We start from the raw sequence: 24,933 nt of genomic DNA on the forward strand, positions 1-24,933 counted from the left end.
TTGGAAAAACTAATGCTGTTTTTGAAAAACGGAGAAGAACGAATTAGTCTGGCCATGAAAGGGTTTTCTGTTCCTAAGATTTACTCATTGAAAAAAACCAATGCACACTGCTGCCGGGCTTTTTGCTGGAAGTCAAAGCTCTACTAATTGTGTTTTTTGCAACGAAAAGAATCATGAAAGTGAAAATTGCAAACTTGCTTTGAATTTAGATTTACAGGAAAAAACAACTTTGCTGGCAAAGAAGAAATGCTGTTATCGATGTTTCAGGATTGGACATATGGTAAGGCAGTGTACAAATGAAATTAAATGTTCCCAGTGTCAAAGAAAACATTATAATGTTATGTGTCCTGAAATGAAGCATTTTGAATCCACTGGTTCCGATAAAATAGTCAACAAGGCTGTGGCAAATTCAAAGGAAAAATACAATACCTTGGCGAATCCAACTTGTTCAGCTGATGTTCTTCTGCAAACTTTAGTAGTATATCTTTATGGTAATGACGGCAATTTTCCTGTGAGAGCGTTAATTGACACAGTCAACCAAAAATCTTCCATAACTAAAGCAACCGCTTCTAAATTGAGTTATGAACCAATTAGAGCTGAAGATGATCCACAATCTTTTTGGTGGTATAGAGAGTAAGCAGAAACATCATTTATACAAAGTGTATGCAAACAGTTTTTAAAAGGACTATCAGTGTTCTTTCGAAGCTTATGATCAAGAGACAATATGTATTGATATACCAACAGCGACTTCTGGACCTTGGAACAAAGAGATTGAAGAAAAAGGAATATTTCTTAGTGACAAAGAAGTCTGTCTCTATGATTCAATGTCTTCAGTGCATTTGTTGATAGGTGCTGATATAGCCGGTCAACTTTTTACTGGAAAAGTTGCGGATTAGTAGCAATGGAAACGCTACTTGGATGGACTCTTATGGGAAAATTAGAAAATGAAGTGAAAAATGACAGCTACATGACAGTACTGTCTTTACACGTGAACAATAAAAGCATTAGTGATCTTTGGAGTTTGGACACTCTTGGAATATTGGATCCTGCAAATAAACAAAGTCAAATGGAAATTGAGAAAGAAACCGAAAACCTGTTCTTGAATTCTGTTAAACAAGATGGAGATGGTAGATATGTTGTTTCACTACCATGGTTAGAAGATCACCCTGTTCTACCTTCGAACAAAACTCTTGCTGAGAAAAGATTGAAAAATACAGTTGATAGAATCAAAAATCTTGGTATTCTACAGGACTATGAAAATGTTTTTGAAGACTGGAAGAAAGAAGGTATTGTTGAAGAGTTAAATAGTGAAGATCTCAAGGACTCTAAGTGTCACTATCTTCCTCATCGACCTGTCATAAAAGATAATTCAACAACAAGGATGAGACCTGTCTTCGATGGTTCTGCAAAATCGAAATTAAGTCCATCCTTAAATGACTGCCTAATAACAGGTTCAAACCTTGTGGAACTTATTCCATCCCTAATAAATAGGTTTCGTATTGGAAAGTATGGTGTGATCGCCGATATACGCAAAGCTTTTCTACAGATTCAGCTGAATGACAGTGACAAGGATTATCTGCGATTTCTTTGGTGGCAAAATAATTCTTGCCACCAATCAAATAATGTCAAAATCTACAGACATTGCCGCGTAGTGTTTGGGATCAAATCAAGTCCATTCCTTTTAGGGGCGACATTGAATCACCTATTAGATGGAGCTTCTGATTGCTACAAGATGACAGCTCAACACCTACAGAAATCTATGTATGTTGACAATTGTGTGGCTAGTGTTAAAAGCGAAGCTGACTTGACAAAGTTTATAAATGAATCCACAAAAGTCATGGCTCTCGGAAAATTTGATTGACGTGGCTGGCAATACAATTCTTTTGAGTCCTTAAAAGACAATTGTAATGAATCTCAAGATGCTTCTCTTACCTTACAAGACGTTCCAGTTCTTGGTTTTCTTTGGAACATTGAAAGGGACACGTTAAAAATTGATGTCAGAAGTGACACGCAGAGTGAATCTGTGAAAGTAACAAAGAGATATATTCTCTCAAAATGTCACAAAATATTTGACCCTATTGGAATTACTGCCCCCATAACTTTAATTCCAAAAATATTGCTCCAAGAAACGTGGAAAATTAAGGCTGATTGGGATTATATTCTTCCAGAAGAAATTGTTCATAAATTTGAAAAATGGGACAGACAATTACATCAGTTAAACAAACTAGAAATACCAAGATGGATTCAGGGGCATAAGAACTCAAAACATAGTTTGCATGTATTTTGTGACGCTAGTCAACAAGCCTATGCTACTTGCATTTTTTTAAGATCTGTGAACCAACAAGGAGTTACTTGTCATTTAGTAGTAGCAAAATCACGAATAGCACCTCTAAAAAGTATTTCCATTTCCAGATTAGAGCTATTGGGTTGTTGCATCGGCTTCAGGCTTGCTAAAAGTATTTGCACCGATTTAGAAGAACTTGGTGACATACCTGCTTATTACTGGTCAGATTCCATGAACTGTTTGTATTGGATTAAAAATGATGAGCAATGGGCAACGTTTGTAATGAACCGATTAAAGGAAATTAAATCGGTCAGTGAATATCATTAATGGAATCACGTACCAGGAAATATAAACCCAGCTGACTTACCTTCGAGAGCCTGTTCAGTTAATACTTTGATAGCTCGAAGATGGTGGGAAGGTCCAGCCTGGTTAACAGAGGAAGAAGAATTGTGGCCCATGTCTAATTTATCCCCTGACAAGAATGTCGTCAATGCAGAAAAGAAAAAAAATCAGTTGTCACTTCTCTGTTTGTGTCAGTTTACATTAGAGAATTCTTAATAAGATTTTCGTCATTTGAGAAGCTGGTTCGAGTTAATGCATGGATGATCAGGTTTTGCAGAAACAGTAAACTAGCAAAATCTTGTCGTGTAACAGACATACTGACTCCTGACAAACTGAAGGAAGCAGAAACAAAAATCGTGTTGATTGTAAAAAAAACATCATTCGTTTCCGGTAAGAACGAAGGTCTAAAAAATATCCAATATATTGTTGACCAAAATGGATTATTAAGAATGAAAACCAGGTTAACATTTCCAGGATTAAAACTGTCAAGAGACTTGATCTTTGATCTTAATTTAGTTTTGAGTTTTAAAATTTCAGACTCAAAAGGTAGGAGTGTTGCGTACGCGAGCGAAATTGTATACAACTCAACCCGGAGTTTCTTGTCAAAAGAGAACAACTACAACTTCTACTTTCTTCTTGTAAATAATTTGAATAGAGTGTTCGTTATACAAAATGTGAGTTTTTCATTTGAAAGAGTAAAAGTATCTTTGAAGTAATTAAGATATTATTTACCCTTAATTTAAACGTGTCCACTTGTGATAAAAGATCCTAACTTATTTTACGAGTCAAAAGAATCTGATTATCCAGCGTTTTTTAGTAATTTGAAGTTAGTTTTGGTTTGTGTATTATTGAATGCTGGTATTAATGGTGATATTGGCTGTTGCGCCTTACTCATTTTTATTGTCTGAATATTTATCAGCTTTATTTATTTATTTTTTGGTTGATTATTTATCAGCTTGATTTATTTATTGGCTGATTATTTATCAGCTTGATTTATTAATTTTACAGTATTTTTGATTTTGGCAACTTTTTTAGATGGTTTCCTGGTTCTTCGTTTTTTTCTTGGTGGTGTTTTGGATATCTGTTTCTTAGGTGTGGGTGGACGCTTTATACATGTGCGGTTCGCTTAGGACTTAATTTTTTAACCTTGGCGGGCCTTGGAATAGACTGAGATTGGGATTTGTTGTGTAAATATTTAATTTTATCAATTTTTAAAAATAATTATTTATGGTCTAATGTGTTTGTGTTTTACATTTCTTTAACAATACTGCATGTTGAATATAAACATTTTTTGCATTTCCTTTTATAGGTATGAAAAGTTATGAAAGGGGCTTAGTTTATCTTAGGACATAAAGAGGCAAGTGTGTATATTTTTGTTTTTCTGTAATATTTTTAAGTTTTTTTTTTTATTATTTCATTACCACTTTGTGTTCAGAATTCAAGAAATGATACACCAAATCATGATTAATAATAATATATAACTGGTAATAAACAATGCTGATAAATATTCAGACAATAAAAATGGGTAAGACGCAACAGCCAATTACCCCACTAACAAAAGCAAGAAACAGGACAAAATATCGTTCGTCTGACCACCGACTCACTCGAGGGGTGGTGACGTTTTATAAGCCAGTTAACAACTACGAGACATAAGTAATTACTTCTGTCTTGTGGTCATGTTATTCGACTACAAACCCAATCAATGCTTGTTCAGTCCTCGGTATAACCGAATCGTTACAGAGCTAAACTAATCTTGGGACATTCAGAGGTAGGTGTGCATATTTTTGTGTTTCTTTCATATTTTCAAGTTTTTTTTATTCAGTCAACACTTTATGTTCATATTAAATGTGTTCAAATGTAAGGAATCCGAAAAAAGTAACATGAATTATAAATTGGACCTTTGTTCATGAATTCAAGAAATGATACAACAAATCATGAACTTATGGTATAAAATCAATGTTTTTTTTCTTGCCACTTTCTATATGTATTTTTCATTTCTCGTGCTTGTTGCTGCTGCTACAGAATGTCCGATCTCATTATTCTCATTTTAATATTTCTTCTAATTGTATTGTTCACTTAAAATGTTTGTATTAAAGAAAATAAATCTAAGACTTTCTTTTCATTAGAAATATTCGAACATTTCTGTATGTTATTAAGACTGATTATGTTTTTCACTCCAGTATATTCTTTTCTCAGCTTTTTTATAAGATTAAAAATTGAAAATAGTGCTTTTTAAGATATAATGTATTTTAAAATGTAGTGGTTTTTTTTTTTTTTTTTTTTTTTGGCATGTCGCAAAAAGTATACTCAGTTATTATTAGATTTGAATTTTAATTATATCTAATATCTGTGTTACATACTAATGTCGATGCAGGATGAAATCTGCTTTCCCTCTGATGAACTTAATAATTAATCTATCTTTCGAAAAAACTGAGATTGGGATTTGGTGTGTAAATATTTAATTGTATGAATTTTTAAAAATAATTTTTTATGACCTTATGTGTTTTGCATTTCTTTAGCAATACTGCAAGTTGAATATAAACATTTTTCACATTTCCTTTTATAAGTATGAAAAGTTATGAAAGGGACTTGGTTGAAATGCAAAGAAGGAGCGAAACTAATCTTAAGACATTAAGAAGCAGTTGTGTATATTTTTGTTTTTCTTTCATATTTTGAATGTTTTTTTTAAATTTAATGAACACTTATCTTTAATATTTAAATGTGTTCTAATGAAAGGGATCAGAAAAAAGTAACATGAATTATAATTTGGACCTTTGTACATGAATTCGAGAAATGATACAACAAATCATGAACTTACGGTATAAAATCAATGTTTTTTTTCTTCTTGCCACTTTCTATATGTATTTTTCATTTCTCGTGCTTGTTGCTGTTGCTGCTACAGAATGTCCGATCTCATTTTTCTCATTTTAATATTTCTTCTGATTGTACCTTTCACTTAAAATGTTTGTATTAAAGAAAATACTGTTTACTTGCAGGTTTTTGTCTTTAGTTTCTTGATGAACAGTTGGAAACATAAATATTGACAATGAATTCCTGTTTATTTCTATCTAAGAAACACATTAGGATAGGGAGCAAAATTTTACTGATAGCGTAGTCCAGCCTATGTGGAAAAGGTTCTGGCTCTTCTGAACATTTCAAAAAGGGTTATAGCCATCAAAATACAATGAAACAGTATCAGATTTTAATGCTGATAGTGGGAAAATATTTCTAATATAATAACGGATACATTCTAGGCATTTGAAGAAAATGAGCTGAGTAACTAATTTTATGCTCGCAAAGTAAATGCAGAAATAAAGTGATGTAAATGCAAAATAAGTGAAGACACGAGTCTAGCATTATCATCTCGAAAAACACTCATTAAATCTCTTGAGGGGTAATTAAAGTATAGATGATTTTTCATTCAACATTTAACTCTTGAGTTTAAAAAAAATGGCCTTTCTTCTTGTTGCTTAATTTAAGGGATACTTCTTAATGATTAAATTTATCATTGCGAGTCACTGTATTATAACTTCTCTTAGCTTTTTTCATCTTTCTGAGTCCCTACGCTTACTTTGAATTACAAATATCATTATTACTTTCTTTTTCCATTTATTTATTGTAATTGGTTTTAAATATATCACAATATAACAGAAAAGTGTTGAAAATTATTTTAGAGTAGTATTGTGTGTCTCTAATTATATTTGGACAAATGGTGTATTAAATAACAAATTTCAGTTTATATTATACGTCAATTTTTATATTAAAATCTAAAAGTATCTTAATTAATGTATTAAAATATTAATAAAGTGATTTATTGTCTACCACAGATGAGCCAGGAGAAAGGAGGTTTCAATATCTGTGTGTCTAATAGCAATATACAGAACAAATTGTTGAGAGTGACCAGATTTGAGAATAGATATATTTGGGAGGTTAGGAATCTGTGCATTAGTGCCTCCACCTGCTTTTTTGGATTAGATTTTCATTTAAAAATTAAGTGAAATTTAAGTAAATTTTCATAAGGTGGAACTACTGAACAAAAAATTTTTATACTATTTTTAAATAGAAACCTTTATCATTCCCATGATATTTATTGGTTTAAATATTGAGATGTTTATTTAATTTTTAAAACAAAATTACCTTGATCAATGACCAAGGTTTTTCAAAGAAAAAGTTTTATATACATCCCATGTGAGACAAATGGGAGAACAATCAATAAAAGCAACAAACAAAACAGACTATAGCAGAAAAGGGAAGATAGAACTAATATTTTGTGATTCACTAACTGCTAAAAAAGAAGAGGTTTTTATGAAAATATAAATTTTTAGGAATCTATCTATTGATATTAAACTTCATAACACAGCTTTATAAAGATTTTCTATTATAATTAATTATAGATCATTCAATTAAAATAACATTTAAATACTTTTTCTTTAGCCCATACAAATGTTTTGTTTTGTAAATGTATAAATATTTACTAATTACATATCACTTTCTATATGTATTGTTATTCCTTATTCTTGTTGCTTCTGCTACAGAATATTAGATCTCATTATTCTCATTTTAATATTTTACTTCTACTTTTACCGTTCACATGAAATGTTTGTATTAAAGAAAATACTTCTAAGTCTCCACTTATTAAAATCACTCATCATGCTAAAATAAAAGGAAATAATAATAATTTCTTAAATATTCATAGAACTTTTAAACAAATGTTGAAATATAAAGGCAGAATGTAATTAACGTCAATTATTAAAAATATGAAATCTGTCTTGAATATGAGTTTTTTATTCCAGCAAGTAAGTGAATTTTGCTGGAACTCGTTTCATGTGACACAATTTCAAATGAATATGTAATCTACATAGAGAGAAAACTTTATTTTGTAATTAAATAAAACTGAATTTTCAAAACATAAATTAAAAATTAATGAAGTTTTGACACCATATGAACAAAAAATGAGGTCATCAAGGATGTTCTATTTTATAATTATGCAAGTTAGTTTTGTTTTGTTGTATTAATCAAAATGTAATAAAGAAACAAGCTTATTGTGCAAAAAAATCAATATTCTAAATACTTAGTAAATCAAAACTAAATATATTTTTAAAATATTAGTTCAATCTATTGACCTAGATGCAAAGTCAATCAAGTTATTTAGATATCAATGATATAAAGTCCAATTTAATATTGGTGTAAATCATTTATGATCCTTGGTATAAAATAAAATATAACAAGTCGTCAAATCCATTAAAAGAGAGAAGAAATTTTTTTCTAAATATTTAACAACATAAAATAAAACACGTGAATAATTTGAAGAGAAATTTTGAGTTGAATTTGAAGAGAAAATTCAAATTAAAAATTGAAAAGTTGACTCGTATGTGCTGTAAATAAGATGAAATGAAAATAATTTGCACATAATTTCTTCAATATTGATACAACTACTAAACTGTTGTTTGAATACAGTGGGAGTATGCTATTTATATCAATAATTGGAAAACGATAATGTGTGTTGAACATCAGTTTTTATTCCAAGATCAAATGAATATGTAAACTACATGGTGAGAACACTTTATATTGCAATTGAATAAAGCTACATTTTCAAAGCAGAAATTTAAAACTGAATGAAGGTTAGGCACCATATGAACAATAAATGAGGTCATCAAGAATGTGCGAAATAATAACTATGCAAGTTAGTTTTGCTATGTTGTATTATTCAATATGTATATATATATATATAAAAAAAAAACCCTTGTTGAGCAAAAAAAAAAAAAAAGAAATATTTATTGAATCAAAACTAAATATATTTTTATAATAAGTTCAATTTGTTGGCTTATGAGCAAAATAAATCAAATTATTAAGCTATTAATGGTATGAATTCCATTTTAATATTCTTGTATCTTATCCTTGGTATCTAATTACAAAAAATAACAGATAATCAAATTTATAAATGGAGAATATTTTTAGTAGAAAAATATACAAACCGTAACTTTTATGGAAAACATTTTCCTCAACTTGAAACTACCCAGAATTTTCGTGCTATAAACAAAAGGAAATGATAATCATTTGCAACTGATTACTTAAATATACAATTATTAATTGCTTTTGTGAATAAAATGGCAGTATGTAATTTAAATCAATAATTGGAAAATGAAAATGTGTGTTCAGCATGAGTTTTTTATTCTAAAATCAAATGATTATGTAATCTGCATAGAGAGAAATTTTATATTGCAATGGAATGAAGTTGAATTTTAGTGAAATTAAAAACAAAATGTGATTTCACACTAAATGAAGAATTAACGAGACATTCACTGAAAATGTGTTGTATAATAATTAAGTAAATTATCTTTGATATGGGGTATCTGTCGAAATGTATCAAAAAAAGAAACTTATTGTGCAAAAAATTAAATATTCCAAATTCTTAGTAAATCAAAATTAAACAGATTTTTATAATATTAGGCCAATATTTTGACCCAGGAGCAAAATCAATCAGATTGTTTAAGTTATCAGTGGCATAAAGTCCAATTTAATATTCATGTAAATCATTTAGGATACTTGGTATCATATAAAATGTGACAATTAATCAAATCCATTAAAAAAAGAGAGCAGTTCATTCTAAGCATTTAACAAAACCAAATAAAAGTAAACACCTATCAATTGAAAAAAAAATGCCTCCAAATAATAAAAATTAGAATTATCATGCTATAAATAAAATGAAATGATAGTAATTTGCAAATAATTTCTTAAATTTTCACATAATTATTAAACATTTTTGTAAATAAAATGCAGGTAGTAATTTTTTTCAATAATTGAAAAATGAAAATGTGTATTGAACATCAGTTTTTATTTCAAGTTCAAATGAATATATAATCTCTGTAAAGAGATATCTTTATGTTGCAGTAAAATAAAGTTGAATTTTAGCGAAATTAAAAACCAAGCACGATTTGACACCAAGTGAACAATAATTGAAAGATTTAGTTATGATGTGTGATATCATAATTTTGTTTTGTGGTATCGACAAAATGTAACAAAGAAACAGGATTATAGTGAAAAAAAATTCCTAAAAATAGAAGTCATGATTATGTGGCCAAAGATGGATAGCACGACATCATTGAGCTGACGGAAGAATATAGAAAGAACTCCCGAAAACTTTATGGAGGTGTGTTCTGTACTGCAGCAAGAAGTTGCAGTATTAGATTTGATCTAGAAAAAAGAAAATCACAACTTCAACAGAGCAGCAGCCTTCCAGTGAAATAAGGGAGATACTGAAAGTTACTGTCTTATCACCCTTATAAGGTAGTAGCTATACACATTCTAATTAATTTACGAATAATGCTATTCTTCATTTTCGCTAAATTTCGAAGCGTATCCAAAGACAAATGTCTTTAGACAGTTTTCTTGTAAAAAAAAGGCATGCATTAAAATGCAGTGTGTGTGTGTAATGGGACAGACTGTCCTGTTTTACATGGTTTTCTCTGGATAGATTTTTTTTTTTTTTTTTTTTTGTGCGTAACAAGGATGTAGCATTTTTTCGAATAAGATTCTAGAACGAATTTCGCTTATTACGTAAGGTACCACTATACATGTTTCTTTAAATATATAAACAATATTACACAAAGTGTTTAATCAAATAAATTATTTGATAATGAATTAAGAAAATGAAGGGGAAAAAAAAAAGAGACAAGTTAATTAACAAATTCGGACTCTGCTTCTTCAAGTGAATGTTAATTCTAACTTAAACAAGCAATGTCTGGAACTTTTAATCGTCTTGATTTTTTGTTTTTCTTTTGCTGTTGTTGTTGTTCTTTGTCTTAAATTATTTATCACCATTTTCCCTTTGTTAAAGTTATTCATCATGATCCATTGCAGAATTAGAGCAAAGAGACATACGTCTGTTAGCAGTAAGAGAGCAGCGTAAAATAGAAGCAAACATTCTGATGAGAAATTAGATCAACATTGACTAATTATAAATTGCTCTTGCAACATTTGAAACGAATTCCCGATGAAGACCGATGTAATGTAAATATTTTATTTTTACCATTAAAATGTCAAATATTAGAATAATATTTGAAAATTCAATCGTAATTTGGAAGATATAAAAAATTAAACCTTAAATTTTGCGCAAAATATAGAACACAATGCTATATGCCTTTAGAAAAATTAGGAGCTTTCAGAGTCCCCCTCAATAAATAAAGGGTTAGTATAAAAATGTCTTATGAGAGTTGCATTCAGCAACATATCCAGACAAAGAATCCGCAAAATATTTAATTTCATTCTTCTAAACAGAGCATTTTAGAATAAATCTTTACTGTTAACTTCAATAATAATTCATGCTAATGTCAAAAGAATCTGATGATCCAGCGTTTTTTAGTAATTTGAAGTTAGTTTCGGTTTGTGTATTATTGAATGCTGGTACAACGTAACTAATGGCGTCCGCGACAGTACTTGTATAATTTGATGTGGATAATAAGTGAGAAAAGGGCAAGTGAATTTTGAATTTAAGTAATTTATTGTACTTTGAATTTGTTTAAGATAAAAATGGAAAATTTTAAAAAGAAAAGAACTGTTGCACGTTCAGCATTTACACGTTTATATAACTATTAATGATGTGATTTCTAAAGATGGTGCCAATTTAACGGACGATTTTGATTTATTGGCCGAATTTGAGCTACTTGGCGAAAATTATAACGATCTTTGTGTACTGAATGATGAAATTATGAATTTAATGTTGCTTGAAACAGAAACGAAACCAGATGAATTGGATGCTGAAACTTTTGCTGCAGATGAATATAAGCTGCAGATGAATTAAGCGAATCAACATTATTTTTAAAAACGAAAGTAATAACTATGAAGAAAGTGATGACTCTAGTTCTGTTCAGAGTATTTCTAAAAGAAAATTTAAGTTACCTTTACTGGAATTAAAGTTTGGTGGTGAAATCAAAGACTGGTTGCCAATTTGGGGTCAGTTTAGTAAAATTGATAGTGACCCAAATATTGACGAGGCTGATAAACTTCAATATTTGGTACAAGCTACATTGCTTTCTACTAGAGCTAGAGAGTTAGTTGAAAGTTTTCCACCTTCAAAGGAAAATTATCACAAAGCAATAGACTCGTTAAAATCTCGATTTGGACGAGATGACTTACTTGTCGAATTCTATGTTCGGGAAATTTTGAAGTTAACAATTTCTATGAATTCTAGGGATCAAAGGTTAAAACGTCCTATTTTGTACGATTGGATTGAGACACAGCTTAGAGCTTTAGAAAGTTTTGGAGTAACCACTGAAAAATATGCAGCTATGCACTTTCCTTTAGTTGAATCTTGTTTATCCGAGGAAGTTCTCAGAGCTTAGCAAAGGAATAATAGTTACAGTGATAAAAAAGAAGAATCCCGACTGGAAAAACTAATGCTGTTTTTGAAAAACGGAGAAGAACGAATTAGTCTGGCCATGAAAGGGTTTTCTGTTCCTAAGATTTACTCATTGAAAAAAACCAATGCACACTGCTGCCGGGCTTTTTGCTGGAAGTCAAAGCTCTACTAATTGTGTTTTTTGCAACGAAAAGAATCATGAAAGTGAAAATTGCAAACTTGCTTTGAATTTAGATTTACAGGAAAAAACAACTTTGCTGGCAAAGAAGAAATACTGTTATCGATGTTTCAGGATTGGACATATGGTAAGGCAGTGTACAAATGAAATTAAATGTTCCCAGTGTCAAAGAAAACATTATAATGTTATGTGTCCTGAAATGAAGCATTTTGAATCCACTGGTTCCGATAAAATAGTCAACAAGGCTGTGGCAAATTCAAAGGAAAAATACAATACCTTGGCGAATCCAACTTGTTCAGCTGATGTTCTTCTGCAAACTTTAGTAGTATATCTTTATGGTAATGACGGCAATTTTCCTGTGAGAGCGTTAATTGACACAGTCAACCAAAAATCTTCCATAACTAAAGCAACCGCTTCTAAATTGAGTTATGAACCAATTAGAGCTGAAGATGATCCACAATCTTTTTGGTGGTATAGAGAGTAAGCAGAAACATCATTTATACAAAGTGTATGCAAACAGTTTTTAAAAGGACTATCAGTGTTCTTTCGAAGCTTATGATCAAGAGACAATATGTATTGATATACCAACAGCGACTTCTGGACCTTGGAACAAAGAGATTGAAGAAAAAGGAATATTTCTTAGTGACAAAGAAGTCTGTCTCTATGATTCAATGTCTTCAGTGCATTTGTTGATAGGTGCTGATATAGCCGGTCAACTTTTTACTGGAAAAGTTGCGGATTAGTAGCAATGGAAACGCTACTTGGATGGACTCTTATGGGAAAATTAGAAAATGAAGTGAAAAATGACAGCTACATGACAGTACTGTCTTTACACGTGAACAATAAAAGCATTAGTGATCTTTGGAGTTTGGACACTCTTGGAATATTGGATCCTGCAAATAAACAAAGTCAAATGGAAATTGAGAAAGAAACCGAAAACCTGTTCTTGAATTCTGTTAAACAAGATGGAGATGGTAGATATGTTGTTTCACTACCATGGTTAGAAGATCACCCTGTTCTACCTTCGAACAAAACTCTTGCTGAGAAAAGATTGAAAAATACAGTTGATAGAATCAAAAATCTTGGTATTCTACAGGACTATGAAAATGTTTTTGAAGACTGGAAGAAAGAAGGTATTGTTGAAGAGTTAAATAGTGAAGATCTCAAGGACTCTAAGTGTCACTATCTTCCTCATCGACCTGTCATAAAAGATAATTCAACAACAAGGATGAGACCTGTCTTCGATGGTTCTGCAAAATCGAAATTAAGTCCATCCTTAAATGACTGCCTAATAACAGGTTCAAACCTTGTGGAACTTATTCCATCCCTAATAAATAGGTTTCGTATTGGAAAGTATGGTGTGATCGCCGATATACGCAAAGCTTTTCTACAGATTCAGCTGAATGACAGTGACAAGGATTATCTGCGATTTCTTTGGTGGCAAAATAATTCTTGCCACCAATCAAATAATGTCAAAATCTACAGACATTGCCGCGTAGTGTTTGGGATCAAATCAAGTCCATTCCTTTTAGGGGCGACATTGAATCACCTATTAGATGGAGCTTCTGATTGCTACAAGATGACAGCTCAACACCTACAGAAATCTATGTATGTTGACAATTGTGTGGCTAGTGTTAAAAGCGAAGCTGACTTGACAAAGTTTATAAATGAATCCACAAAAGTCATGGCTCTCGGAAAATTTGATTGACGTGGCTGGCAATACAATTCTTTTGAGTCCTTAAAAGACAATTGTAATGAATCTCAAGATGCTTCTCTTACCTTACAAGACGTTCCAGTTCTTGGTTTTCTTTGGAACATTGAAAGGGACACGTTAAAAATTGATGTCAGAAGTGACACGCAGAGTGAATCTGTGAAAGTAACAAAGAGATATATTCTCTCAAAATGTCACAAAATATTTGACCCTATTGGAATTACTGCCCCCATAACTTTAATTCCAAAAATATTGCTCCAAGAAACGTGGAAAATTAAGGCTGATTGGGATTATATTCTTCCAGAAGAAATTGTTCATAAATTTGAAAAATGGGACAGACAATTACATCAGTTAAACAAACTAGAAATACCAAGATGGATTCAGGGGCATAAGAACTCAAAACATAGTTTGCATGTATTTTGTGACGCTAGTCAACAAGCCTATGCTACTTGCATTTTTTTAAGATCTGTGAACCAACAAGGAGTTACTTGTCATTTAGTAGTAGCAAAATCACGAATAGCACCTCTAAAAAGTATTTCCATTTCCAGATTAGAGCTATTGGGTTGTTGCATCGGCTTCAGGCTTGCTAAAAGTATTTGCACCGATTTAGAAGAACTTGGTGACATACCTGCTTATTACTGGTCAGATTCCATGAACTGTTTGTATTGGATTAAAAATGATGAGCAATGGGCAACGTTTGTAATGAACCGATTAAAGGAAATTAAATCGGTCAGTGAATATCATTAATGGAATCACGTACCAGGAAATATAAACCCAGCTGACTTACCTTCGAGAGCCTGTTCAGTTAATACTTTGATAGCTCGAAGATGGTGGGAAGGTCCAGCCTGGTTAACAGAGGAAGAAGAATTGTGGCCCATGTCTAATTTATCCCCTGACAAGAATGTCGTCAATGCAGAAAAGAAAAAAAATCAGTTGTCACTTCTCTGTTTGTGTCAGTTTACATTAGAGAATTCTTAATAAGATTTTCGTCATTTGAGAAGCTGGTTCGAGTTAATGCATGGATGATCAGGTTTTGCAGAAACAGTAAACTAGCAAAATCTTGTCGTGTAACAGACATACTGACTCCTGACAAACTGAAGGAAGCAGAAACAAAAATCGTGTTGATTGTAAAAAAAACATCATTCGTTTCCGGTAAGAACGAAGGTCTAAAAAATATCCAATATATTGTTGACCAAAATGGATTATTAAGAATGAAAACCAGGTTAACATTTCCAGGATTAAAACTGTCAAGAGACTTGATCTTTGATCTTAATTTAGTTTTGAGTTTTAAAATTTCAGACTCAAAAGGTAGGAGTGTTGCGTACGCGAGCGAAATTGTATACAACTCAACCCGGAGTTTCTTGTCAAAAGAGAACAACTACAACTTCTACTTTCTTCTTGTAAATAATTTGAATAGAGTGTTCGTTATACAAAATGTGAGTTTTTCATTTGAAAGAGTAAAAGTATCTTTGAAGTAATTAAGATATTATTTACCCTTAATTTAAACGTGTCCACTTGTGATAAAAGATCCTAACTTATTTTACGAGTCAAAAGAATCTGATTATCCAGCGTTTTTTAGTAATTTGAAGTTAGTTTTGGTTTGTGTATTATTGAATGCTGGTATTAATGGTGATATTGGCTGTTGCGCCTTACTCATTTTTATTGTCTGAATATTTATCAGCTTTATTTATTTATTTTTTGGTTGATTATTTATCAGCTTGATTTATTTATTGGCTGATTATTTATCAGCTTGATTTATTAATTTTACAGTATTTTTGATTTTGGCAACTTTTTTAGATGGTTTCCTGGTTCTTCGTTTTTTTCTTGGTGGTGTTTTGGATATCTGTTTCTTAGGTGTGGGTGGACGCTTTATACATGTGCGGTTCGCTTAGGACTTAATTTTTTAACCTTGGCGGGCCTTGGAATAGACTGAGATTGGGATTTGTTGTGTAAATATTTAATTTTATCAATTTTTAAAAATAATTATTTATGGTCTAATGTGTTTGTGTTTTACATTTCTTTAACAATACTGCATGTTGAATATAAACATTTTTTGCATTTCCTTTTATAGGTATGAAAAGTTATGAAAGGGGCTTAGTTTATCTTAGGACATAAAGAGGCAAGTGTGTATATTTTTGTTTTTCTGTAATATTTTTAAGTTTTTTTTTTTTTATTTCATTACCACTTTGTGTTCAGAATTCAAGAAATGATACACCAAATCATGATTAATAATAATATATAACTGGTAATAAACAATGCTGATAAATATTCAGACAATAAAAATGGGTAAGACGCAACAGCCAATTACCCCACTAACAAAAGCAAGAAACAGGACAAAATATCGTTCGTCTGACCACCGACTCACTCGAGGGGTGGTGACGTTTTATAAGCCAGTTAACAACTACGAGACATAAGTAATTACTTCTGTCTTGTGGTCATGTTATTCGACTACAAACCCAATCAATGCTTGTTCAGTCCTCGGTATAACCGAATCGTTACAGAGCTAAACTAATCTTGGGACATTCAGAGGTAGGTGTGCATATTTTTGTGTTTCTTTCATATTTTCAAGTTTTTTTTATTCAGTCAACACTTTATGTTCATATTAAATGTGTTCAAATGTAAGGAATCCGAAAAAAGTAACATGAATTATAAATTGGACCTTTGTTCATGAATTCAAGAAATGATACAACAAATCATGAACTTATGGTATAAAATCAATGTTTTTTTTCTTGCCACTTTCTATATGTATTTTTCATTTCTCGTGCTTGTTGCTGCTGCTACAGAATGTCCGATCTCATTATTCTCATTTTAATATTTCTTCTAATTGTATTGTTCACTTAAAATGTTTGTATTAAAGAAAATAAATCTAAGACTTTCTTTTCATTAGAAATATTCGAACATTTCTGTATGTTATTAAGACTGATTATGTTTTTCACTCCAGTATATTCTTTTCTCAGCTTTTTTATAAGATTAAAAATTGAAAATAGTGCTTTTTAAGATATAATGTATTTTAAAATGTAGTGGTTTTTTTTTTTTTTTTTTTTTTTTTTTTGGCATGTCGCAAAAAGTATACTCAGTTATTATTAGATTTGAATTTTAATTATATCTAATATCTGTGTTACATACTAATGTCGATGCAGGATGAAATCTGCTTTCCCTCTGATGAACTTAATAATTAATCTATCTTTCGAAAAAACTGAGATTGGGATTTGGTGTGTAAATATTTAATTGTATGAATTTTTAAAAATAATTTTTTATGACCTTATGTGTTTTGCATTTCTTTAGCAATACTGCAAGTTGAATATAAACATTTTTCACATTTCCTTTTATAAGTATGAAAAGTTATGAAAGGGACTTGGTTGAAATGCAAAGAAGGAGCGAAACTAATCTTAAGACATTAAGAAGCAGTTGTGTATATTTTTGTTTTTCTTTCATATTTTGAATGTTTTTTTTAAATTTAATGAACACTTATCTTTAATATTTAAATGTGTTCTAATGAAAGGGATCAGAAAAAAGTAACATGAATTATAATTTGGACCTTTGTACATGAATTCGAGAAATGATACAACAAATCATGAACTTACGGTATAAAATCAATGTTTTTTTTCTTCTTGCCACTTTCTATATGTATTTTTCATTTCTCGTGCTTGTTGCTGTTGCTGCTACAGAATGTCCGATCTCATTTTTCTCATTTTAATATTTCTTCTGATTGTACCTTTCACTTAAAATGTTTGTATTAAAGAAAATACTGTTTACTTGCAGGTTTTTGTCTTTAGTTTCTTGATGAACAGTTGGAAACATAAATATTGACAATGAATTCCTGTTTATTTCTATCTAAGAAACACATTAGGATAGGGAGCAAAATTTTACTGATAGCGTAGTCCAGCCTATGTGGAAAAGGTTCTGGCTCTTCTGAACATTTCAAAAAGGGTTATAGCCATCAAAATACAATGAAACAGTATCAGATTTTAATGCTGATAGTGGGAAAATATTTCTAATATAATAACGGATACATTCTAGGCATTTGAAGAAAATGAGCTGAGTAACTAATTTTATGCTCGCAAAGTAAATGCAGAAATAAAGTGATGTAAATGCAAAATAAGTGAAGACACGAGTCTAGCATTATCATCTCGAAAAACACTCATTAAATCTCTTGAGGGGTAATTAAAGTATAGATGATTTTTCATTCAACATTTAACTCTTGAGTTTAAAAAAAATGGCCTTTCTTCTTGTTGCTTAATTTAAGGGATACTTCTTAATGATTAAATTTATCATTGCGAGTCACTGTATTATAACTTCTCTTAGCTTTTTTCATCTTTCTGAGTCCCTACGCTTACTTTGAATTACAAATATCATTATTACTTTCTTTTTCCATTTATTTATTGTAATTGGTTTTAAATATATCACAATATAACAGAAAAGTGTTGAAAATTATTTTAGAGTAGTATTGTGTGTCTCTAATTATATTTGGACAAATGGTGTATTAAATAACAAATTTCAGTTTATATTATACGTCAATTTTTATATTAAAATCTAAAAGTATCTTAATTAATGTATTAAAATATTAATAAAGTGATTTATTGTCTACCACAGATGAGCCAGGAGAAAGGAGGTTTCAATATCTGTGTGTCTAATAGCAATATACAGAACAAATTGTTGAGAGTGACCAGATTTGAGAATAGATATATTTGGGAGGTTAGGAATCTGTGCATTAGTGCCTCCACCTGCTTTTTTGGATTAGATTTTCATTTAAAAATTAAGTGAAATTTAAGTAAATTTTCATAAGGTGGAACTACTGAACAAAAAATTTTTATACTATTTTTAAATAGAAACCTTTATCATTCCCATGATATTTATTGGTTTAAATATTGAGATGTTTATTTAATTTTTAAAACAAAATTACCTTGATCAATGACCAAGGTTTTTCAAAGAAAAAGTTTTATATACATCCCATGTGAGACAAATGGGAGAACAATCAATAAAAGCAACAAACAAAACAGACTATAGCAGAAAAGGGAAGATAGAACTAATATTTTGTGATTCACTAACTGCTAAAAAAGAAGAGGTTTTTATGAAAATATAAATTTTTAGGAATCTATCTATTGATATTAAACTTCATAACACAGCTTTATAAAGATTTTCTATTATAATTAATTATAGATCATTCAATTAAAATAACATTTAAATACTTTTTCTTTAGCCCATACAAATGTTTTGTTTTGTAAATGTATAAATATTTACTAATTACATATCACTTTCTATATGTATTGTTATTCCTTATTCTTGTTGCTTCTGCTACAGAATATTAGATCTCATTATTCTCATTTTAATATTTTACTTCTACTTTTACCGTTCACATGAAATGTTTGTATTAAAGAAAATACTTCTAAGTCTCCACTTATTAAAATCACTCATCATGCTAAAATAAAAGGAAATAATAATAATTTCTTAAATATTCATAGAACTTTTAAACAAATGTTGAAATATAAAGGCAGAATGTAATTAACGTCAATTATTAAAAATATGAAATCTGTCTTGAATATGAGTTTTTTATTCCAGCAAGTAAGTGAATTTTGCTGGAACTCGTTTCATGTGACACAATTTCAAATGAATATGTAATCTACATAGAGAGAAAACTTTATTTTGTAATTAAATAAAACTGAATTTTCAAAACATAAATTAAAAATTAATGAAGTTTTGACACCATATGAACAAAAAATGAGGTCATCAAGGATGTTCTATTTTATAATTATGCAAGTTAGTTTTGTTTTGTTGTATTAATCAAAATGTAATAAAGAAACAAGCTTATTGTGCAAAAAAATCAATATTCTAAATACTTAGTAAATCAAAACTAAATATATTTTTAAAATATTAGTTCAATCTATTGACCTAGATGCAAAGTCAATCAAGTTATTTAGATATCAATGATATAAAGTCCAATTTAATATTGGTGTAAATCATTTATGATCCTTGGTATAAAATAAAATATAACAAGTCGTCAAATCCATTAAAAGAGAGAAGAAATTTTTTTCTAAATATTTAACAACATAAAATAAAACACGTGAATAATTTGAAGAGAAATTTTGAGTTGAATTTGAAGAGAAAATTCAAATTAAAAATTGAAAAGTTGACTCGTATGTGCTGTAAATAAGATAAAATGAAAATAATTTGCACATAATTTCTTCAATATTGATACAACTACTAAACTGTTGTTTGAATACAGTGGGAGTATGCTATTTATATCAATAATTGGAAAACGATAATGTGTGTTGAACATCAGTTTTTATTCCAAGATCAAATGAATATGTAAACTACATGGTGAGAACACTTTATATTGCAATTGAATAAAGCTACATTTTCAAAGCAGAAATTTAAAACTGAATGAAGGTTAGGCACCATATGAACAATAAATGAGGTCATCAAGAATGTGCGAAATAATAACTATGCAAGTTAGTTTTGTTATGTTGTATTATTCAATATGTATATATATATATATATAAAAAAAACCCCTTGTTGAGCAAAAAAAAAAAAAAAAAAAAAAAAATCAAATATTTATTGAATCAAAACTAAATATATTTTTATAATAAGTTCAATTTGTTGGCTTATGAGCAAAATAAATCAAATTATTAAGCTATTAATGGTATGAATTCCATTTTAATATTCTTGTATCTTATCCTTGGTATCTAATTACAAAAAATAACAGATAATCAAATTTATAAATGGAGAATATTTTTAGTAGAAAAATATACAAACCGTAACTTTTATGGAAAACATTTTCCTCAACTTGAAACTACCCAGAATTTTCGTGCTATAAACAAAAGGAAATGATAATCATTTGCAACTGATTACTTAAATATACAATTATTAATTGCTTTTGTGAATAAAATGGCAGTATGTAATTTAAATCAATAATTGGAAAATGAAAATGTGTGTTCAGCATGAGTTTTTTATTCTAAAATCAAATGATTATGTAATCTGCATAGAGAGAAATTTTATATTGCAATGGAATGAAGTTGAATTTTAGTGAAATTAAAAACAAAATGTGATTTCACACTAAATGAAGAATTAACGAGACATTCACTGAAAATGTGTTGTATAATAATTAAGTAAATTATCTTTGATATGGGGTATCTGTCGAAATGTATCAAAAAAAGAAACTTATTGTGCAAAAAATTAAATATTCCAAATTCTTAGTAAATCAAAATTAAACAGATTTTTATAATATTAGGCCAATATTTTGACCCAGGAGCAAAATCAATCAGATTGTTTAAGTTATCAGTGGCATAAAGTCCAATTTAATATTCATGTAAATCATTTAGGATACTTGGTATCATATAAAATGTGACAATTAATCAAATCCATTAAAAAAAGAGAGCAGTTCATTCTAAGCATTTAACAAAACCAAATAAAAGTAAACACCTATCAATTGAAAAAAAAATGCCTCCAAATAATAAAAATTAGAATTATCATGCTATAAATAAAATGAAATGATAGTAATTTGCAAATAATTTCTTAAATTTTCACATAATTATTAAACATTTTTGTAAATAAAATGCAGGTAGTAATTTTTTTCAATAATTGAAAAATGAAAATGTGTATTGAACATCAGTTTTTATTTCAAGTTCAAATGAATATATAATCTCTGTAAAGAGATATCTTTATGTTGCAGTAAAATAAAGTTGAATTTTAGCGAAATTAAAAACCAAGCACGATTTGACACCAAGTGAACAATAATTGAAAGATTTAGTTATGATGTGTGATATCATAATTTTGTTTTGTGGTATCGACAAAATGTAACAAAGAAACAGGATTATAGTGAAAAAAAATTCCTAAAAATAGAAGTCATGATTATGTGGCCAAAGATGGATAGCACGACATCATTGAGCTGACGGAAGAATATAGAAAGAACTCCCGAAAACTTTATGGAGGTGTGTTCTGTACTGCAGCAAGAAGTTGCAGTATTAGATTTGATCTAGAAAAAAGAAAATCACAACTTCAACAGAGCAGCAGCCTTCCAGTGAAATAAGGGAGATACTGAAAGTTACTGTCTTATCACCCTTATAAGGTAGTAGCTATACACATTCTAATTAATTTACGAATAATGCTATTCTTCATTTTCGCTAAATTTCGAAGCGTATCCAAAGACAAATGTCTTTAGACAGTTTTCTTGTAAAAAAAAGGCATGCATTAAAATGCAGTGTGTGTGTGTAATGGGACAGACTGTCCTGTTTTACATGGTTTTCTCTGGATAGATTTTTTTTTTTTTTTTTTTGTGCGTAACAAGGATGTAGCATTTTTTCGAATAAGATTCTAGAACGAATTTCGCTTATTACGTAAGGTACCACTATACATGTTTCTTTAAATATATAAACAATATTACACAAAGTGTTTAATCAAATAAATTATTTGATAATGAATTAAGAAAATGAAGGGGAAAAAAAAAAGAGACAAGTTAATTAACAAATTCGGACTCTGCTTCTTCAAGTGAATGTTAATTCTAACTTAAACAAGCAATGTCTGGAACTTTTAATCGTCTTGATTTTTTGTTTTTCTTTTGCTGTTGTTGTTGTTCTTTGTCTTAAATTATTTATCACCATTTTCCCTTTGTTAAAGTTATTCATCATGATCCATTGCAGAATTAGAGCAAAGAGACATACGTCTGTTAGCAGTAAGAGAGCAGCGTAAAATAGAAGCAAACATTCTGATGAGAAATTAGATCAACATTGACTAATTATAAATTGCTCTTGCAACATTTGAAACGAATTCCCGATGAAGACCGATATAATGTAAATATTTTATTTTTACCATTAAAATGTCAAATATTAGAATAATATTTGAAAATTCAATCGTAATTTGGAAGATATAAAAAATTAAACCTTAAATTTTGCGCAAAATATAGAACACAATGCTATATGCCTTTAGAAAAATTAGGAGCTTTCAGAGTCCCCCTCAATAAATAAAGGGTTAGTATAAAAATGTCTTATGAGAGTTGCATTCAGCAACATATCCAGACAAAGAATCCGCAAAATATTTAATTTCATTCTTCTAAACAGAGCATTTTAGAATAAATCTTTACTGTTAACTTCAATAATAATTCATGCTAATGTCAAAAGAATCTGATGATCCAGCGTTTTTTAGTAATTTGAAGTTAGTTTCGGTTTGTGTATTGTTGAATGCTGGTACAACGTAACTAATGGCGTCCGCGACAGTACTTGTATAATTTGATGTGGATAATAAGTGAGAAAAGGGCAAGTGAATTTTGAATTTAAGTAATTTATTGTACTTTGAATTTGTTTAAGATAAAAATGGAAAATTTTAAAAAGAAAAGAACTGTTGCACGTTCAGCATTTACACGTTTATATAACTATTAATGATGTGATTTCTAAAGATGGTGCCAATTTAACTTACGATTTTGATTTATTGGCCGAATTTGAGCTACTTGGCGAAAATTATAACGATCTTTGTGTACTGAATGATGAAATTATGAATTTAATGTTGCTTGAAACAGAAACGAAACCAGATGACTTGGATGCTGAAACTTTTGCTGCAGATGAATATAAGCTGCAGATGAATTAAGCGAATCAACATTATTTTTAAAAAGGAAAGTAATAACTATGAAGAAAGTGATGACTCTAGTTCTGTTCAGAGTATTTCTAAAAGAAAATTTAAGTTACCTTTACTGGAATTAAAGTTTGGTGGTGAAATCAAAGACTGGTTGCCAATTTGGGGTCAGTTTAGTAAAATTGATAGTGACCCAAATATTGACGAGGCTGATAAACTTCAATATTTGGTACAAGCTACATTGCTTTCTACTAGAGCTAGAGAGTTAGTTGAAAGTTTTCCACCTTCAAAGGAAAATTATCACAAAGCAATAGACTCGTTAAAATCTCGATTTGGACGAGATGACTTACTTGTCGAATTCTATGTTCGGGAACTTTTGAAGTTAACAATTTCTATGAATTCTAGGGATCAAAGGTTAAAACGTCCTATTTTGTACGATTGGATTGAGACACAGCTTAGAGCTTTAGAAAGTTTTGGAGTAACCACTGAAAAATATGCAGCTATGCACTTTCCTTTAGTTGAATCTTGTTTATCCGAGGAAGTTCTCAGAGCTTAGCAAAGGAATAATAGTTACAGTGATAAAAAAGAAGAATCCCGATTGGAAAAACTAATGCTGTTTTTGAAAAACGGAGAAGAACGAATTAGTCTGGCCATGAAAGGGTTTTCTGTTCCTAAGATTTACTCATTGAAAAAAACCAATGCACACTGCTGCCGGGCTTTTTGCTGGAAGTCAAAGCTCTACTAATTGTGTTTTTTGCAACGAAAAGAATCATGAAAGTGAAAATTGCAAACTTGCTTTGAATTTAGATTTACAGGAAAAAACAACTTTGCTGGCAAAGAAGAAATGCTGTTATCGATGTTTCAGGATTGGACATATGGTAAGGCAGTGTACAAATGAAATTAAATGTTCCCAGTGTCAAAGAAAACATTATAATGTTATGTGTCCTGAAATGAAGCATTTTGAATCCACTGGTTCCGATAAAATAGTCAACAAGGCTGTGGCAAATTCAAAGGAAAAATACAATACCTTGGCGAATCCAACTTGTTCAGCTGATGTTCTTCTGCAAACTTTAGTAGTATATCTTTATGGTAATGACGGCAATTTTCCTGTGAGAGCGTTAATTGACACAGTCAACCAAAAATCTTCCATAACTAAAGCAACCGCTTCTAAATTGAGTTATGAACCAATTAGAGCTGAAGATGATCCACAATCTTTTTGGTGGTATAGAGAGTAAGCAGAAACATCATTTATACAAAGTGTATGCAAACAGTTTTTAAAAGGACTATCAGTGTTCTTTCGAAGCTTATGATCAAGAGACAATATGTATTGATATACCAACAGCGACTTCTGGACCTTGGAACAAAGAGATTGAAGAAAAAGGAATATTTCTTAGTGACAAAGAAGTCTGTCTCTATGATTCAATGTCTTCAGTGCATTTGTTGATAGGTGCTGATATAGCCGGTCAACTTTTTACTGGAAAAGTTGCGGATTAGTAGCA

The 24,933-nt window shown here is 30.0% G+C and overlaps 2 protein-coding genes across 2 annotated transcripts; both read left to right on the forward strand.

The window, feature by feature from the left end:
• The first annotated feature begins 901 nt into the window (after window positions 1–901).
• On the forward strand, window positions 902–1,861 carry LOC129959769 (uncharacterized). Its single transcript, XM_056072661.1, has one exon. The coding sequence runs from the start codon at window positions 902–904 to the stop codon at window positions 1,859–1,861; it is 960 nt and encodes a 319-aa protein (XP_055928636.1).
• Window positions 1,862–12,910: 11,049 nt separating this feature from the next.
• On the forward strand, window positions 12,911–13,870 carry LOC129959770 (uncharacterized). Its single transcript, XM_056072662.1, has one exon. The coding sequence runs from the start codon at window positions 12,911–12,913 to the stop codon at window positions 13,868–13,870; it is 960 nt and encodes a 319-aa protein (XP_055928637.1).
• The last annotated feature ends 11,063 nt before the right edge of the window (window positions 13,871–24,933 follow it).

The sequence above is a fragment of the Argiope bruennichi genome, chromosome X2 (assembly GCF_947563725.1).
Source record: "Argiope bruennichi chromosome X2, qqArgBrue1.1, whole genome shotgun sequence".
Classification (NCBI taxonomy): domain Eukaryota; kingdom Metazoa; phylum Arthropoda; class Arachnida; order Araneae; family Araneidae; genus Argiope; species Argiope bruennichi.

Excerpts from the sequence above, each read along its gene's own strand:
- LOC129959769 (XM_056072661.1), top strand. The coding sequence starts at position 902 with ATGGAAACGCTACTTGGATGGACTCTTATGGGAAAATTAGAAAATGAA.
- LOC129959770 (XM_056072662.1), top strand. The coding sequence starts at position 12,911 with ATGGAAACGCTACTTGGATGGACTCTTATGGGAAAATTAGAAAATGAA.